The sequence below is a fragment of the Epinephelus fuscoguttatus genome, linkage group LG15, assembly GCF_011397635.1.
Source record: "Epinephelus fuscoguttatus linkage group LG15, E.fuscoguttatus.final_Chr_v1".
Taxonomy (NCBI): Eukaryota; Metazoa; Chordata; class Actinopteri; order Perciformes; family Serranidae; genus Epinephelus; species Epinephelus fuscoguttatus.
The window spans coordinates 18,946,490-18,966,407 of record NC_064766.1 but is presented as its reverse complement, the minus strand read 5'-3'; the positions used below and the strand labels follow the sequence as shown (position 1 = coordinate 18,966,407).

The 19,918-nt window shown below is 41.6% G+C and overlaps 1 protein-coding gene across 7 annotated transcripts in view; it reads right to left on the bottom strand.

Annotated features, from left to right (window-relative positions):
• Nucleotides 1-19,918, bottom strand: part of LOC125902498 (receptor-type tyrosine-protein phosphatase mu-like) — a 225,238-nt gene that overhangs the window by 75,355 nt on the left and 129,965 nt on the right. For 6 of the 7 annotated variants that reach the window (XM_049598881.1, XM_049598884.1, XM_049598883.1 and 3 more), the window contains exons 12-15: nucleotides 9,766-10,039; nucleotides 5,847-5,883; nucleotides 4,045-4,119; nucleotides 2,345-2,480 (exon numbers count right to left, since the gene is read on the bottom strand). In XM_049598881.1, coding sequence (XP_049454838.1) covers nucleotides 2,345-2,480; nucleotides 4,045-4,119; nucleotides 5,847-5,883; nucleotides 9,766-10,039 — 522 coding nt within the window. The remainder of the gene's footprint in view (nucleotides 1-2,344; nucleotides 2,481-4,044; nucleotides 4,120-5,846; nucleotides 5,884-9,765; nucleotides 10,040-19,918) is intronic. The other variant, XM_049598882.1, reaches the window with a different exon arrangement.

Sequence of the window (19,918 nt, the reverse complement as noted above, 5' to 3'; positions counted from 1 at the left end):
TTTGATGAACACATAATTTTATACACCTATAAAAATTACCATATCTGACCTCCAAGGTTGGAACGTAATGAGCGCTTTGAATGTCTAAACACAACTCAGATTCCCTGTTGGCAATAGTAAATTACACAAAATTCAACCAATGAAGTCATCTCCATCTCTGGTTTGATTAAGGCTAATTGAAAACAATTCCATTACTGAGTGCTGATTTTCACATCCACCCACTGATCGCTGTGCTACACAGACAAGGCCTGCTGTAGAAAATGAAAAATCTTATATTACTGTCAAAAATAAACATGGAACACGGTGATTATATTAGTACACAACTACGCGTCCCCACTCAGCTTCATCTACTGTACTGAACTTTACTCTTTAATTTAATATGAGATATCTAACATTAAAGGAACAGTATATCTGCAAATTATAAATATATATTTTCCCTCTCACCTGTAGTGCTATTTATCAATCTAGATAGTTTTGGTGTGAGTTGCAGTATGTTAAAGATATCAGCTGTAGAGATATCTGCCTTCCCTCCAATATAATGGAACTAGATGGCACTCGTTTTTTTTTCTCAAAAAGTCAACGGCAATGTCTCTTTCCAGAAATCATGAACCGGTTACCCAAGATAATCCACAGACTCCACCCCCAACCATATCACCATACAGAAGGAAGCGTGCATCTACTCATGGACAAGAGGCTCGTGCTCGTGACAGCATTAGATGTAAACATTAATGGCGGCCTCCTCCGCTGAGCTGTGACATTAGCTCGCTCAGTGGTGCTATGTGAGCTAGCAGTAGATACACATTTCCTTCTGCTTGGTGATACAGTTGGTGGGTGTACTTTGGTTTGTAGTAACTAGGGGTCTCATTTATAGAACGGTGCGTAGGGTTCATACTACAAATGTACGTATGGACAAAAGCCAAACATGGCGTGCAACAAAAAATATCAGACAATATCTACAATCAGGCTTCCACCACCTTGTCCCTAGCTTGGCTTTGTCTCCCGAGCCTTTTGCTCCACTGTGTCGCAGGTTCCCTCGAATTGTGGCTACGCCTGGATCATGGGTCGCGGTTACACTGCTATTGCTGCCTGATGCCGACTACTACTTCCATTATTATTGCCATACTTCTACTATTATCATACACATACTAATATTTACGTATAAGACATATGCTACCAAAATTTTGAGTTTTTCCTCATCCGCTGTGAGGGTCCAAGGACAGAGGGATGGCGTGTGCTGCAAAGCCCTCTGAGGCAAACTGATTTGTGATACTGGGCTTTATAAATAAAATTGAATTGAATTGAACCATCTGAATTGCCAGTTTACCAGTTCCAAAGTATGTGTAAGCATGGGTCAAAGTTTCTCCCATCAAGGCTATTTTTCTAGATCACAACTTTTCCGTGGGAAGTGGCGTATGCCTCTTGCAGGCCTCGTTTTGTGCATACACAACGTTTAGAAATGAGACCCCTGGTCATGTTATCTGGACAGAGACATTGTGAAGTTTATCAGTGGTATTTTTTGGTGCTTTCAACACACAACCTGCATGGCATCTAGTTCCATTATATTAGAAAGAAGGCAACTCTATGGGTGACACTCGGCACTGCACACCAAAACAATCTAGATGGATAAGCAGCACTACAGGTAAGAAGAGAAATATGTATTTTTGATTTTGGGGTGTACTGACCCTCTCAGGGAGAATGTACGATGAAGTACAGCTAAGATATTTTAAGTTTTACTGGGGAGTGTATTCTTTTTACAATCACGCTATTAAAGGAAATCAACTTGTGTCCGCCAAAGAAATCTCTGCAGGAACTGACATTGTGTTATTTCAAGCCTCGCTGTGGACAAAAGGGGGTTGATATTTGTTGAGCTTTAGCTCCCCTGATAGCTGGGATATGTACAGAAGACCTCTCTCCAGTATGGGGTCCGGGGCTAATGTAAACTTAGCCCTCAGCTATGTGGCCATCCTCTTTCCTTTTGAGCCTTTCATCATATTTTCTTTCTTATCTCCTCCCCGCCTCTTTCCATACCACAGGCCTCAAAAACATTTTTTTCCTATTCCCATTCCAATGTCACTGAAGCACTGTGCATTTGTTTGAGGGTGCCGTGGAAACGGATTAATTTTTCATGGCACACTGTATCTCATGGCTGTAAACAGCCTTAATGGGGCGTATCAACATAATCAAATTAATTATTTACAACAACGCTGACAATACCACCGTTTGAGGGAGAAATATACAAAATGATGAAACAGAAACTACTTATTTGTGAGCACTTCGGCAAGTAAGTTCAACCTCTTCCACAAATCTCAAGTAGTATTTCAACGAGTAAGAAAAAAAAGCTTACCTTTTCTTCATGAGGAGTACCACTCCTAAGAAGATGATGACGAAGAGGAGGATGCCGGCGATGACCCCGGCAATCTTCACGGTGTGGTCCGTTTGCTTCTCTGGCTCCACTGCATCAGGTTTGTGAGTGGCTGCTCCTGAAACACAACACAATGCATGGAGATCAAACAAAGAAAGAGCAATTAATCTGGCAGTGTGAAACAAAGCTAATGACCGTTTGCTATTGTTCTACATGAACCACAGCAGAGTGCAAATCCATACTTTTAGTATTTCCTTTCATTGATTTGACTGTGTGGAGGACTGAGGGTTGATTAATCAATACGCTGATATTCTGTGGCATTCTGCGGACCGTAAATATCAATATACATTTATTGGCTCAGAGTAATGTTTGTGCTGAAAGTAAGTGACTCCCTATTGTCCTGGAGACTCCACCTTTAGCTCCGTCCTTAGTGGACATCAGCACTCTGTGGATCAAGCTGCATGGGGAGAGATAAGTGCGCACCATCTTTACCCTTGGTTAATCATGTTTGGGGCAAATGGTTGCTGGGCTGTAAAAAATGTAGGATGCAGGGCGGGAAAGATAATACCCAAGAAGATAAAAAAGCCTGAAATAACCAAAACATTAAATATCAGCTCAGAGAGGAGATAGCCAACAACGAGAGACACAAAGAGAGGGGGGTGGGGGGGTGGGGGGGTGGGGGCATCTTGTTTTAACAGCATCTGCTCCCTGGGAAGTGATAAGAAGCACTCTGAGGAAAGCAACGCTCCTGGAATGACAACTGTCCACCTGAACAACACCATTACTCCTTGTCACCAGGGGTAAATTTAGAATGATAAATTGTTATGTCAGGCCAATCTGTTAGAGCGGGCTTCCTACTCTCCTCGGCGTTGCCATTTTCCCTCCCTATCAAAAAGTTAAATATCTATCCTGCGCTGCTTGTGACACATTGTTCTTGCTCCGGTGTGTTGTTATCAACAGCCAGGCATTTATTTAGATATAACTTTTTAAGGCGGAGCTGTGGAGGATTTCAAGACTGGTGACATATTAACAATCACGTCTGGATGGGTGGTGCAGATTTTGTCCCAATATAATGTTACAGGCTAATCTTACAGAAATGCTGTCAGTGACAAATCCCCATTTGAGCAGTGAGTGCTTTATGATCGCTGCTACAAGTCCATATTCCTCCATTCTAGCCTGAGAGAATCTGAGATTCACACACACAACTGGTAGGAACTGAGCAGAATTTTAATAGTTAGACGCAACACTTTTGAAAACTTGCCAGATCTTTACGATGAGCACCTCAGCATCCTTTTGTGTGTTTACAGTTGTCTCGAATTCAGCAAGCAACACCTACCAACACTTAATCTCCCCCCAAAATAATGAGAATTATTCATGAAAGGGGATTAACTCCTGTCAAAAATCTCCAACACTCACACATCTAATGACGATCGCACCTCAAACAGGTCTTTCATGTCCAGTAATGCTGAGAAGATGAAGGTAAGAGACAATGTCTGCAAGTCTTTGATTTAATCACACTGACTCTATGCAAATAGCAGGACAATAAACAAAACCACACACGTGCAATATGCCACTTGTTTGTTTTCCTGTTGAGTGAAATCATCAGCATTGCATCAGTACATTAAACCCGTAGTAGGTAAAAAGTTGCGGTCAGAGAATGAGCAGAGAGCTACAAGTCTGACCTGTTAGTTGGTTGTCACCGGCCGCTGGGGCGATGCGGATGTAGGGGGTTGTGAGCTGAGTCACGAGTATGGCGGCTGAGTAGAGTCAGTGGATCCAGGATTGCATGCAGTCGAGAGAGACAGAGAGAGAGAGACAGGCCACACTGAAGCTGAAAACAGCCACACCAACAGTTCCCATCATCATGCAACACCGCAGCAGAGAAGACACCCAGTACAGTATTAGAGAGCATTTCACAGTTTGTTTTGCAAAGTTAGCAACAGCAATCATTTCACACAAGTCCATATCTTTGCGAGCCAAACATTTAAATGTGTCCCTTCAGATGAGAAATTGCTTATATGATCCCTCTACGTCTAATACGCACTGTTTTACTTCAGCCCATTGAGCTATGTAGATGGAGATATCTGAAACGCCACATGGAATCCATAGTGGTGCTACAAAATATACAAGATTGTCGGGGCATGTGACAGGATCTCCCATGGCCCAGAGCGGAGTGTGACTAAGGCTCCCTCCGGCCTTATCAATTCTGCTCCCGGATCAATGGTACTTAGACTTCATCACCTTTAATGTGGGGAGCAGGACGTACGGGCAGCATAGCTAAGTACCTACAGACCTCAATGGGCACACAGGCTGCCTCCAACTCATGGAAAAACATATGTTCCTTGATCAATGTATTGATGTGAGGAGCATATCGCACATTTTTGTCTTTTTAAAACACAAAGGGAAACACATCAAAGCTAACTTAAAGAGGATCTGTTCTGCTCATTTTTAGGTTCATACTTGTTCTAGTTCACATCATAAAAAACACTATATCTTTCTCATACTGTCTGTGCTGGAAAACCTGTATTCACTCTGTCTGAGACGCTCTGTTTTAGCTCTTGTCCCTTAAGCCCTCCACCTAATAAGGCCTAGTCAACTCTGGTTGGTCAGCATGTTCAGGTCTTCCACGTGTTAGCCTCTCTGTACCATCATTAAGGCCAAAGAACAACTGAAACAGTGAATAGTGGCAATAAAAGCTTCTACACCCAATTAGACATGTTCCAGGGGGAATATGATCCAAAATAGGGGAGAAATTAACATCTGCACACAAGAGTACATGTTTCCCTGACATTAGCATGTAGCTACATGTAGCAGTGTACTTGCAGCGGAGGAATGACTGTGTAAAGCGACACTTCCTCATGTTATAAATTACCAATCAAAGCTTCTAAACAGAACAGGACATGATCGTGCAGGAATATGATCCAACATGTGAGAGATGTAACAACATCTGCAAACAAGAGTACATGTTTCCCTGAGGTTAGCATGTAGCTACATGTAGCAGTGTACTTTCAGTGGAGGAATGACTGTGAGAAGCACTTTCTTGTATTAAAAATGGCCAACAAAAGCTTCTAAACCATAACATCAGCAACCAAGATTGCATTTCCCTGACATTAGCATGTAGCTTCATGTAGCAGTGTAAGCTACGTAATGTAAACACTGACAGTAGCCTGCCTTGAGCACAAGACCATATTAGAGATGGAAACAGAGTACTCAGAATGGTCTGAAGTCTAATGTTTTTGCTCATAGGGATTGCTTTTACATACATTTACCTCATTATTTGAGACTCTGGCCACGTTTAATATGAGCCTCCACCATTGTAACATTATATTTATGACAGAATATAATAAAAAGCATAACAGATCCTCTTTAATGACAAGTGAATGTGTCAAGATGTGTCAGTTTGTATCAGCTTCATGTTAATTTTGTTAGCTGTGATGCAAAGTGATGCAAACATCCTCATTCACACAGTCTGATCCGTTCTTACCTTTGGTGGCTACTCGGACACAGTCGATTTTGGTCTCCTGTACAAAAAGATAAATTAAAGCGGGAAAAAGGGAGGAAGAAAATAAGAGAATCAGAGTTTAATATGACACGCATGCACAGACATGAAACACACACTTGCAGTGGCAACAACACCTATCTAAGAACCCACGGTTACAACAAAACAGCCTGGCCAGTTCCACGCTGTCCCCTATCATCTGTTGAGCTCAGTGACTGTGACACAAAACGCAGTTAGGCGAGAGGGCCTACAGCACAGATTAGTGGTGCTGAGCTGCTGATTTGTCAGCCAACAGCGATCTGTCGGCAGCCTGCGGCTCAAGGTGGTCAGCCACTGTGGAGAAACCAGAGCCCTGTGACAAGCGACACCAACCCAGCGTGCAGGGCTCCAAAATGACACGTCAGGGAGCCTTTCTGAATATGTAATGGAGTTTGAGCTCTGACAACAGCCTTCAACAACAGACACACACACACACAGACAAAGAAAAAACCCTGCTCTCGCTGCTGGCAGAGAAGTTTGTTGTCAACAATGGTCTGGTGAACAGGAAAAAGGACACAGACAGGAACGAGGAGGCAATGAGTAATACAACACAAAAGACATGAGAGCTGTGTCCCTGTGTTTGACCCAGCCAAGCTGTCCAATGAGCAATGAGCACACATGGGAGAGACAGCATTTAGAGGCCATACGAGGCATAATGAAGAGACGAAGGAAAAAAAAAAAAACATCAATGTTCATGTGATCCTGGGTGCATGTGTATTCACATTACTGCAGCTTTTAAGCTGTCAGATGGTTCTTTTGTTAAAGGCAACATAACAAGAAGTAATATTGGATTTTTTTTTTAATAGACGGCTAAAAAACTCTAGGTATGGATGGCGCTCACCTTCTCTGAGTGCTAATTTAGTTTAAGAAGCCCAAACAAATCACTCCAACATTATTAGACATTAATTAAAGCTGGCAGAACTATCCATTCAAAGTGATGGCTTAATGAAAGAGAGTGCATTTGGCCACTGCAACTCAAAACACTGAATAGTGTCAGAAATGTCCATCACAGAGACCGAGCTTTATACTGCATCAACCAGGGACGCTTTCATTTTGTTTGTGCAAGGAAGAGCCCTATCAGCCAATTCATACCACTCACCAATTCGACCTGGGAAGTTTCAGACCATCAGTGCTTTGCTCTCAAGAGCAAACTCGCTAATTGGATTCAGCCCTCATGCACATGTTATTTCTATTGCCTCCTTAAAGACGTGCTGGTGTTTCTCAAGGAGGCTGTTTATGGTGATTCTAATTCAGGACCACAATCGGTGGGGCCCTTGAAGTCGCCATTGAGCTGCCTGCCGCGGCTCCGCGGAGGGAGGGCCCTGCCAAGTGCCACTTGATGACAGAGGCTGTGACCTGCGCGATCGGTAACCCCGTTGTTGTTTCCTGCCTCCCACACTTAACTCGCTCTGGGACGACTGCCTCTCTTAAATGCCGTTGATTAAAGGCTTGTCTGGCATTTGGCGTAAAGCTCCATAGGAAAAGGCAGGAGACCAGGGCCACAGTAATGGAGGGAGAGCGCATGTCACCGCACAGAGCTCTGCATTCCGCGCTTGACCCCGCTGTAGCTTATTAAGAGTGTAGACAGTGCTGCTGGTGCACCCCACCAGAGTACTGACACATCTATCAGAGGCCAGATGCAATTGTGCTGCTGCGTGCATGTGTCTGCCTGTGTGAGCAGTTACTGTGTAGAGTCAGGGACTTCTAACTCAGCCACTTCAGTCCCTTTCAGTCTCCCAGTCAATCAATCTGTCAGTTAGCCTGTCATTCTCATTAAACCCACCATAATATTTAGCACTGTTTCATGTACATTTTAAAGGGGATATGCATGTGATTTAAAAAGAAAGGCCAGGTTTGTCTAGTGTTACAGTAAGTCCTTTATAAAAAACTAGAAATAAAAAAGTCTCCTCTCACAACCAATATTCAGTTTTATGTATTTTTTTCAGCGCTTAATTAAGTACACAAATTAGACGTTCCCTCCACTCTGCTAATCTAATTGTCTAGTTGCTGAGGTACTGTATATACTTATTAGCACAGCACTGTAAGACATGCTGTCAAACAATAAACTGTCAACCTGGCACGCAACACACAACATGTAATCTAGAGGAAGTGTTATTTTCTGCCTCTCTTTGTGTTTATATAACCAGTGGTGGAGGAATCACAGATCCTCGATTAAAGTAAAAGTTCTAACACCACAATGTAGAGAGTATGAGATTCTTATGCATTTAATGTGTTGCACGTATATCTTGATCTAAATAGGCTGTTCTCATTCACTGTTTGTACTTATATCTACAAAAAGGAATACACTATAATTCAAGTACAACCCACGTAATTGTGTATAACGAGACAGTGATCATGTGACCCACATGCTGCAGGCTGTCGTCTGACCAAAGAGACGGGGTTTGTGTCCCAAAAGTCAATGTTGAGTTATTTTAAGTTACGCACATACCTAACGTCACATCAGGTTATACCAGGTCATGACACCCAACCATGTTTCTTTTCCTAAACATAACCCACCTAGTAGGATTACTAATTTGTATGATGTTATGGTGCTAATTCTTAGGATATCAACAAGGATAATATTTATAATAATAATAATTTATAAGAATTTCATTGACAAAAACTATGACAAAATTTTTTCGTCAACAACCTTTTTGCCATGAAGAAAACCAGATGATGTCGAGCTAAAAATAGATCTTGATAATAAAAAATAAAACGAAGTCTATGTTTCATTTTTGTTGACAAGACGAGACGTGACAAAAATGTTAGTGATCAACTATCAGACATCAAAAGCCAAGAATAGCCGTGCTTGTTCTTATCTTCAAATGCGGCATGAGCGACAGGCTGGTAAACTCCAGTAAATAGTCTGCACCACGATGTTTCACTAGCCAGCAAAGACACTCACACCGGAGAACCGTCAGTTGTTGTGAACTGGCTCATGCATAGACATATATACATAGACGCTGCATTGACTGCCGCTCCCTATCAGAGCCGACGTCCTCGCCAGCCGCCATCCTGGATGGGTCTCGCTTCGCCTCCACAGTGCATTCACTTCTATTGAGGAAGGATCTGTATGCACAAGTAAAATAGAATAACTCACTGAATTTTTAACTGATTTTCACGCGGTTTGGTTTGTTACAAACGGCACACATGTAGTTATGATACAGGATGCTTTCGTACATTAAAAATACGGGATTTCATGCTTTAATACTTTGTGCAGATAGCAACAGCATGTTATTTAGGTCACAACACAGTTCTTTTATTCACCTCAACCCCAGAGTGGGATATATATATATATTTAGAAAGAATTCAGACTTTAATTAAGTTATTTTTTTGCTTCTCAACGGTGAGACAGTTTACAATGAACCTGGGCACAAATCCTAGCTGTGTCAGATTAGTTATGTGAAGTGTCAAACTTTCTGACACCATAAATATAGAGATGTTGAGTGTTACAAATGATGATCAGTAAGTGTGTGCTCATAAATCACGTCTTAAACCTGTCAAACACTGCTGGAGAAATGACAGTTTGTAAGTTTGCAGAAATTATTTATAGTTACAGAAAAAAATTTCTAATGAAATTTTGGTACAAGTAATTTTTGATACATAAATTAGCCTCACTAGACTAATTTAAAGATGAAAAAAAAAACATATAGAAAACATGATGATTAAAAGTTGAGTAAAATGTAAATTTTCGTCAACTAAAACTAAATAGCTGTCAAAATTAACACTGCTTAGGAAGGAAAGTATCTCAAAATGACTGGCCAGATTTTTCAAAATGTCTCATTTGGAAACCATGTAGATTTAGTTTTTTTTAGAACTTTAACTGACATTGCATGAATAGAATATAAACTGGATAAACACCCACCCCATTGGCTGTGCTGACAGCCTGGTAGTAGATGCTGTAGCTTTTCTGAGGCAGCAGAGGAGCGTTCCAGTAGCCGTTGTAGGTCTTGTTGTCCCCCACAGTGAAGGGCTGGGGTGAGTGAATGCCACCGGCGGGGAACTGCGCTGTGAAGTAGTACTGGGAGTTCAGGAGCGTGGCATTCTGGAAGTGAATGGGAACTGGGTAGCAGCGCAGGATTTCTGCTGTGCCTCGTGCTCTGCGTGGACGTTCCTCCTCCACCACCACCTGGTACGCACTGCAAACACAGGACACAAACAGAATTTACAGACTCCAACTGGCCAAACAGGCGCTTGCAGAACACTGCTGGCAATACAGTCATATTTTTTTTTATTTTGCCTGTTAGCCTTGAAAAGTGTAAAAAATGGCCTCTTTATGAATGGCACAGAAATGCATGTTGCAAAGCTCCAAATCTCAGGGTACACCAAGAAATAATCTTTATTTATATGTGAAACAGAAGACATTTTTGGAGAGATAATCCATGCCTCATCCAGTCATTTCAAATTTGCTCATTAAAAGTTTTAAATCTAAGTACTACAATAAAGTGCATGATCATTTAAATGCACTTATCTCAGAATATGTTACAAATATAAGACAAAGACTGTGTGTAGACATTAAGCTCCTTGGCAGAGTTATCTTTTCAACACATCTTTGTGACAAAAGTCAACAGAAGCTGAGATTAACTTTTATTGTCTGTAAATGCACAACATTTTGAGACCTTTCTGTGACTTCTTTTGATGTTTACAAGTTAGAAAACAAGCTGCTAGCTTAAAGCTACAATTGATTAGGTGCTATACATGAGGTCATGCAGTAACAGGAAGAGTAAGTGCGTTAAACTTTAACCAATAATATCACAAGACAAAAAGAAACTGTGTTTTTTCTAAGTTAAAAAAAGCATTTAAAAGTAGAGCAGAAGAAAAGTAGTTAATGAAAAGTATTGACATGAAATTGCAATACATTGCATGCCATAAAAAAACTTTTCTCAAAGGAGCTTTACAGACCCTTTTAGGGCCGACGTCATGATGACGTCAATTTATTAGCTGGAGGCAGAACATGATTCACCACCACAGGGCTATAGGCTACACAGGAGTCTTAAAATGTCTTGTTGTGTTATTGGGAGCCAAAATAGAAGGCTCAAAACTTACATTTTATCGCATATGATGAAAAAAAAAAAGAAGACAACTATGGTTAAATGTGATAAGATGAAAAGACTGGAAGGAGGTGATCATCAAAAATGCTCATATGTGCAGCGCACACATCATATCAGGTTAGGGAAAAGGTATTTACTGTTGTAGGGATGAATAACGTTATGTGTACTAAGGGTTATCATGTCCACCTCATCAGAAACTGGGGAGGTATTACGCGGAATACTGGATTTCTCCATAACGCTAACCTTTTAGCGCATTAGCTAATGTTAGCTTCAATAGCATAACAAAACAGAGGAAACCGTTTAAATGTCCGTATTTGTAAGGCAGGCATAGTACTAAACCACAAAGCTGGCCTTCCCACCCTCAGCAATCCTTCATACAAGTAACATTCGCGGTCCTGCAGAGTGAGTGATCTGACATGGTGCTTGAGTCTGACGCGCTACACTAAAACAAGAGCCCTGTTGGTTAAATGGTCAAGCGTTATATTTCTACATGAATTAACGAACAGTGAAGTTAATCAGACATTCACTCCGCTCGGCGCTCTGCTGCTCCATCTGGGCTAGACTGTTCTCTGTCACTCTGAGAGTGCGGTGCTCTGAATAACAGTACATTCAGACAGCACTTGGAATGTCCCAACGGTCCAGTTTGTACCAGAGTACGCTGCAGCACTGGGATCGAGTATTTCTTAATGCACCACTTGCATCATCTTCGTCCATTGTCTAAAACAAGCCAACAGAACTTGCTAGCTAGTGCTAGCTAATGTCCCTGGAGAACTGTTTGGCCTCCAGCTAAGCCCCGCCCACCAAAAACCTTGTACTGTTTACTAACAGTAAAAGAGTCCATATGATATTCAGAGAGTATGATACAGAAGTTGTCTGCACACAGCTCTCAACATGACAACATGAAGCCGGCAGCTGGCAACTAACATTGCTAACAGAGCGAACAGTGCTAAACGGCAAGACTGGGGGTTAACGTTATGCTTCTGCATGGCCACCGTTCTGTATCAGAGTAACAGGTGTATGAGTGCAGCGCATAATGGTGGCAATTTGCTTGTCAGTGGGATAGACAGGGTAGCACAACTTCATTCTCTGCTCAGGGTGCCATTACTCCACTATATCTTTACAAAGCAAATAGTTTTGTGTTTGCTAAAAAAGCTCTTCATCATATAGAGCTCCTTCAAATGACCAAATTATAACTGCATAATAAATTCATTTGTGTATCTGAGTGAACAGGATAGACTCAGAAATACAGTGCAGGATAAATAAGCAGTGAAAACAGGACAGGGCCTATTTGCATTTTCATTATTTAACAACTGAAAAGGTTAACCGCTCTTTCCATTTCCTCTCCATCTGAGCCTTGTGTTTAGCTAGATCAAAACTGCAGCCCTCTGTGCCTCTGACAGAGATGACATTGTCTCTGAGCCGGCCACTTAGCTTGAGGGGGAAACTGACTGTCTTATAGACTTTCATGTTAGTATGCATCTCGCATCCACCTGTTAAATCTATTGAGTCACTGAGTGACAAAGAGTCTGTTTACAGCTGCCACGGAGAATAACCAGTCATGATTGGGGACTAGTGTTCCATTTCCAAAAAGAGCCATGCAAACAACAAGTTGTTATTACAGGAGACGGAGCAAAGTTACACTACCCAATAAATGAATACAAGACAAAAATGTATGAATGAATGAATGAATACTATGATGTGCTTTGGAAAGCAGATTTCTGATTTTAGCACATTTCTTTTTCATAATTGGATGAAATTACAGAATGAATATTGAATGAATGATTTGCACAATGTTGAACTGATGTTTTCAAAGCTACCCTGTCTAGAGTTTTTGACCATTGGTAGCAATTTTTGAAGAGTAGGTGCTTGTTTTGTTTGTATCATGCACACACATAAGGACGCACATGCAAGCGCGATCGCACTCATGAGGAAGCATATGCATTTTGAAATTGTTTGTTAGACCTCAAGGATACACAAAAGCCCCGGAGACACCTGGTATTAACATGTGATCTGTATTTTGAAACATTATCTGGATAATGACATCCGATCCATGCATGCACACCTGGTATTAATATGCTTTCTCATCTTGATTCTGCCTGCATTGTGATCAGATCTCAATATGCAAATTCAATAAGCGGAGCTGGAGTCCAAGGTCAAGGGACATTCATTTTTAAATCCCTCTTTGCAAGGAAAAACTTAGCTTCTGCTACCACATGTAGCCAGGAACCCTCTTGCTGTGAGGTGAAAATGCTAACCACTGTAGCACCGTGTCACCAGACGGTTCCTGGTCCCTGGTTCGAACCTGGGTTGGTGGAGCCCTTCTGTGCGGAGTCCAGATGTTCTCCCTGTGTCAGCGTGGGTTTTCTCCAGGTACTCCGGCTTCCTCCCACAGTCCAAAGACATGCAGGTTAATTGGTGACTCTAAATTGTCCGTAGGTGTGAATGTGAGTGTGAATGGTTGTCTGCTTCTATGTGTCAGCCCTGTGACAGTCCGGCGTCCTGTCCAGGGTGTACCCTGCCTCTCACCCAATGTCAGCTGAGATGGACTCCAGCCTCCCCAACAGGATAAGGAGTTATGGCAAGTGAATGAATGAATGAATGAATGAATGAATGAATGAATATTACATGTAGCTTTTGCTGGGTTTGCTTAAGCCAGCAGGAAGAGGCAGAGTTGGGTGACCATTCAACTTGGTTGGCGGCTCTTTTCTTAAGAATATAGTTGCGCTGTACAGATTGTAATCACTTGGCTGAGATCTGATTTCTCCTTCTCCAGATACAGATCAACTGTCAGTGCCAGGTGTAAAGGGGTACAAATGTAAACAGAACTTTTGTTTGTTTACAGGAAAATTCCTGTAAACCTTTAAGTTATCTTGTGGCCCGACTCTCACCTTTACAAGCTAATATCAATAGTGTTTAAAGTACTCCAGCTTTCCTTGTGCAAAGAAACACCTTCCAGCTGTGTTGATCACAGTCAGATTTATTAGAATTGAATATGAACACATCAATAAAGCATGCACTTGTACATTTCTCTCATTTCATGAGTCAGCCTCCTTAAAATAGTTTGCCAATTTATGAGTCTATTTTGTGAGCAACCACTTGAGTCACACTGAAGAGTCTTTATTTATCAAATTATTCATTTCATTGCAGCATGTCAAATAAAGATGACAATGAGTAAGGCCTGGCAGGAAGTAGATCTTCAGTGACCCTGAACACTTTCCCCTTAGCCTACATTATTAGAACAAGTTGACCAAAAAAAAAACAAAACTGCACTGTAGTGACTGTACTCTTATGCTGTATGGTCGCAGAACAAACAGCCCTGGAGATGATCAATTGTTCCCCGCGGTTGGTACTGGATGATTAAGTGTCCCCTTCTGTGTACAGCATGTGCTCTTTAACCCTATAGTTTATCATAAGGTGCTTGCAGTGTCATTAGAAAATCCCCCTTTGCTCTTGGTGGGTGTGTCCCAATTCCTCAGAGCTCTCCTATTTAGTGCCGGGTTGGGAGGTGATGAAATATTTAATCCTGCTGAGAGTCTGCAGGAGAAATCAGCCTTTAATTACTGTCCCCTATTGAGAGCAGAGGTCAAAGGGCAGGTGCAGACGGTACATGGGAGCCTGTTAAGTAGCTGCAGAGCGGCAGAGAAATAAGTGATGAGGCTGTATGGAGGCCCAGCCGAAGCACTGTAGAGCTGATGTAAGCCATGACGGGACTATAGAGTATCTGCTGTCAATCATAGTGCAGCACCCGTCAGGTTTAAGGGATAAACAATAACTGTTTTTTTTTTTTTTTTGATATATCAAAAGAAAGATATCCTGTCTCTATACTTTTATTTAAGAAATCAGAAAAACTTCAAACTGATGGCCACAATAAGTGTTTTTGTCTTTGCTATGCAGTAGACTGCATGCACACTCACTCAGAGCTTGCCCATATTGGTATTTTATATTCCAAATCAATCTGCAGATAGTGAAATAAAAACAAAAGCTGGCTTCCCCCCGGGTGGCTTCTTATGATACGATGATGTGGCTGTGCCATGACTTAATGATAGACACAGTGTGAATGGTACTGCCTTTCCTCAGGCAAAATACCAAGTGCCATAGGCTATGAGGCTCCAAGGGTAAGAACTCTTGTAATGTGGAAATCTGAACCGCTGCCTCTCTTCCACAGAATATTCACTGCAACAAGAAACTAGAAACTGGCTCACAATAAATTTACAATTTAATAAAAATGTTTTGTTCATCTTTGTAAGTGATAGCGACAATAATACCCACTTTGCTGGCTTCACTTAAAGCATTTTGCGGTACTGTATAGCTATAAAATATTTCAAGACGCACCCTTCCTCTGCGTTTGAAAAATACACTATTTCCACCCCAACTGCTTCTAATATGTAAACGACTCACTGGAGTTTAATGTTGGCCATTTGAAAATGCAGTGATTCCTTTTTTTCTGTAATTACAGCTGTCATGTTAATGTGCCTTTGAGCAGCTGACACCTTGTCACGAACTCATGCTGAGTTCACAATTTACATTATGAGTCATTTTGACAGACCAGATCCATTTAGTCATATTTCTGATTTAGTATGACATGAATGAGCAACAAAAAACAACAAACAACAGATGAACAAGCACGGCTTGATAGCAAGAACAAAAAATCCTTTATAGCTGATGTTTTATTTGATGTGACGGCAAACAGAGAATTGCAAATGACTTACATTGATACTGATGATTATTATTCAGTGATGGAAGAAGTATTTAGATAATACCACATACCACAGTGTAAAAATACACCATTACAACTAAAACTCTGCATTCAGCATGTTAGTTAAAAATATACTATGCAGGATTTTTCTAAAAAGCAATGTATAGCACTCCCTCTTCATCATCAGTGTTTAGCAGTGTATTTTTCTGCAGAGATTCTGCCCTGTGCCTGTATTTTCTTATATTTTTATTATTTTTTTGTGTTTGGGGCATTTATGTTCATGTACCCCCCACAGCACTTGGCGAGGTGAGGATTTTAAAAGGTAGCAACCAGGTGCCAAACCACAAGCAGCACGCATCCTAGAGGCGACTTGAAAAGTTGTGCATGCAGTGCTGTAGAAATGCAAATATAGCACAGTGAAACAGCAAGTGGACAAAGCTGGGGTTGGCTTTCACTGGAGATGCTTTTTACAAAAGAGTAGCTGACAATTCCTGCATAGTATACCTTGAAGTGAAAGTACAGAAGCATTAGTGGCAAAAAGAACTTCATGAGTCTAAGAAAAAGTTCTCGTTATGCAGGAAAACTCCTGTCAGTGTTAGAGAATCAAATTATTATTATTTTTTGCAGAATTATGTAAACTGTGCTTTAATGCTGTAGTTGTAAAGGTGGAACTAATTCTTGTTTCTTAATACTGCTACTGAGTACAGGGCGACCAAACGCTAGTCGACCAGAAAGGTCATTAGTCGGCATTGGTTGCTGAGTCACTGTGTTTCCGAAAGCTGGCACAACAAAACGGCAACAGACTAGCACCCAAAGCCCGGTTGTTACACAGGCTAGTTAATAACATGTCGGGCAGGAAATCCAAAGTGTGGGATCATTTTGAGAAGGTGAAGGACGAACCCAAGGTGATATGTAAACTCATCTTCATTGGTCGACTACAAACATGACGTATACTATTCTTTCTCACACCTTCAACTCAAACCATTGTGTTGCCCTGCCCAAAATATATTATTTAATAATTACATTGATATCAGAAACATGAGGGCGACTAGTCGACTAATGGCCCTAAATGACAACTATTGGTCGACTAGGAAAATTCTTAGTCAGGGACAGCCCTACTACCAAGTACAAGTACCTTAAAAATTGTACTTAAGGGTATATATGCAGAATTTTTCTTAAAACAAAACAATGTATAGACTCATGCAGAAGTAATCCCTCTCAATCATCACATATGACCCACTCTCAGTGTGTGGCGGTGTATTTATCTGCAGAGACTCTGCCCTCTGCCTGGATTTTCTGATTTTTTTCTGTGCCAGGGGTGTTTATAGGCGTGTGCTGCCATGGCGCTCAGGTGAAGTTGAGGTTTTATAAACAAGGTAGCGACCAGGTGCCAGACCATAAGCAGTAGGAATCCAACAGTGACAGTGCTGAAAAACTCAACCATATGAGAGTAAATCTAGGGTTTGCTTTTACTTTGACTTTTTAAACTTTTTGCAGGAGAGCGTGTATAGAAACAGTAACCAACAATCCTGCATTGAATACCTTTAAGTACAGTATTTGAGTTAATGTACTTTCCAACAATGTTATGTTCCCATAAAAATGCCCAGTAAAACCTATTCTATTAGCAATGCTCTTTAGCCAATCCGCAATGTTGCTAGTGATAAGCAGCACTAGCTAAATGTTAGCTCTGTTCACAGCCACCTAAATCTTCACAAGCACACAGATCACAGATTAAAAGCAGAACCTCAGGACAGGAAAACTGCAGCTCACGTCACGTCTCTGTAAAAGCTGCGTAATTGTGCTTAATTCCAAAACTGCTGAAATCCTCAACTTCTCTCTCTGAGCAGAAGATGGAAAGACAAGGAGAGGAAGGAGGAACGAAGGCAGGAGCTGTACGAGCAGAATGGTATAAGCTGTTAAAAGTGGTCTGCCAGAGGGGCCAGCGGGGCCGACCTGTATTCCTGCAGTAGCGTTGCAACCTGAGCTGACACCAATTAGGCCTCCTCCAGCCTTGCTGCCCGATAGATTTCAGCTCTGCCGCCATGTGACGCCAACCAATTATGGCGGATTGACTCGGAATCGACTGGATTGTGACCTGAAACTCAGATTTATTTTTCATGTGGGCTGATAGGGGAGAACTCGGGGCTGTTTGAGCAGATGAGGGAAGGGGTATGGGGAGCATTTCAATCACTGTCTCTCCCTTGCTAATGCTAATCGGTTGGCTCTGTATGCCTACATGTCTGATTTAAGAGCGGTTGTAAGTAACACACTTCTCCTGACCCAGCATCCTTCCTCAGCGATTCTGTCTTCTTACTCTTTAAATTTCCCTGGTGTCCATAGAGCTATAAAGCAAACAAATTAGAAGGTGCCATAGATTACATTTGCCATTTAATCGTAAAAAGCATTGAGTTGTGTCACGTTTAGGCACAGCTATTAGCTCTTGCTATGCCGTGATCAAAGAAAGTTAGTGCTTATTTTAGGACTGTAGAGAATCACTTCACTGATTTCAGGCCATGGTTGAGCACAGATAATCTGATGCTACAGGGTGAAAACTACACTGGAACTCTGTTTCCTCAATATGCTACTTACAACTGCTGTATTTTAAAGCTCTTTCTGTTTATGTATATGTGTGTGTGTGTGTGTGTGTGTGTGTGTGTGTGTGTGTGTGTGTGAGCTTGCTCAAGGCAAAGGTTATGGCAGGAAAAGAGAGAAGGGCTGATTTAGTGGTGTGAATGATAAGGGAAGCATCTCAAATCATTTATTTCTGCAGAAGCATGTAAACATTTATTTTGATGCTACGGAGTGAGGAGGCGTATTCTAGCCCTGACGATGGGCCATTGCAAACATTAGTTTAACACGACATGACTGATAGACAGTTCACTAATCCTCTTAAAGGAACAGTGTCCCCTCTGGTAAAAATTGTTCCCGGCTACGCGTGTCGTCCCCAGAGATTAGAAGCCAAATCCAAGTTGGAAATGTTATACCGATTAGCAATTACACAAATATGAAAAATGTACTGCCTCCCTGAGCAGTGACAACGTCTGCCCAGATCTATCTAAAATATGATTTGACTTTCAGCATGACTGCAGGATGCTGAACTGAAATGGACGTTTGTCGTCTGTCATGTCTTGATTTTTTCATGAACCCGCGCTATCGTGTGATCTTGCAGTGTGTGTTCCCCCTTCCTGTATTACAGCAAAACATCTGCTGTTTCAAACTCAAATGTCTGGAGCTCTGTTACCTCCCAAACCCAATCAGTGTGCAAGATTGCGTTATCAAATCATGCTTCATGCTGCTCTGCTCTGTAGTGCTGCAGATCAGTGTTCTCCCCTGTCAAATCCCTATTTCATATGGGCTTTAAAACTGATTTCATAAAGTGTTCAATTTCAAAATGAGCTACCCACCACTCTAGAAAAGTGATGGCTGCTCTTGCAACATGAGCATTGGCACGAAATTAAATCTAACTATGGTGTGAAATTCAAGTCCTGGGTTGACAAAATGCTAACTCTTCAATAGACTGACTGCATCGGCTATGTTTCCAAGTTTCTGACTTCAGGGACTCTCTCCAGCACCTCGGGTCATGGAACAATTTGGAAAACATCTCTTTATATGTGCCTCAACTTAGAAATGTCACTTAGTCATGCATCTCAGCCCTTCAACCCAAAAGAGATTAGAGATGTTATTTTTTGATGACTAAATTTATCATTATTGGCCAGACTGCAGATCCCAACAGACCAACTCGCTCAACTCCTGCGGGTGGAAGCTACTTTATAGTCACCTTAAATTTTCAAAGGCATCGCGTGTCACTTGAGGTGGAGGTGGAAAACACCCTTCAAAAGCCTGCCGGTATCTCGTCTTAGGCCTGCATCGTAATCTCTCCTGTTCGCTGCCCTGCACCACCTCCTTTCTTTTGCAATTCATATTTTTGAGACATCAGGCGCACACATGAAGGCAGTATACTGGCCTTTATGTCCTGCGAGATTTAAGAGACGGGAGGAGGTGGGGAGAGAAATGTGTACCTGAAAACCCCCGAAGTTTAGACGCGGAGAGGCTCTGCTGTGATCAAAGGATGCCACAATTAGTTCTGAGTTGTACTTGTGCCATGTACTGAACTCCGCTGATGAATGGCGGTACATTCTTTTAATGGATTATCTTGAGAGACTCATTAAACATATATGATCCTTTAAACTAAATGTCTGTATCAAAACACATTATTTTCTCTTTACCTAATAATAAACAGGCACTGTCACTGAGTTTATCCCCATCCAAAA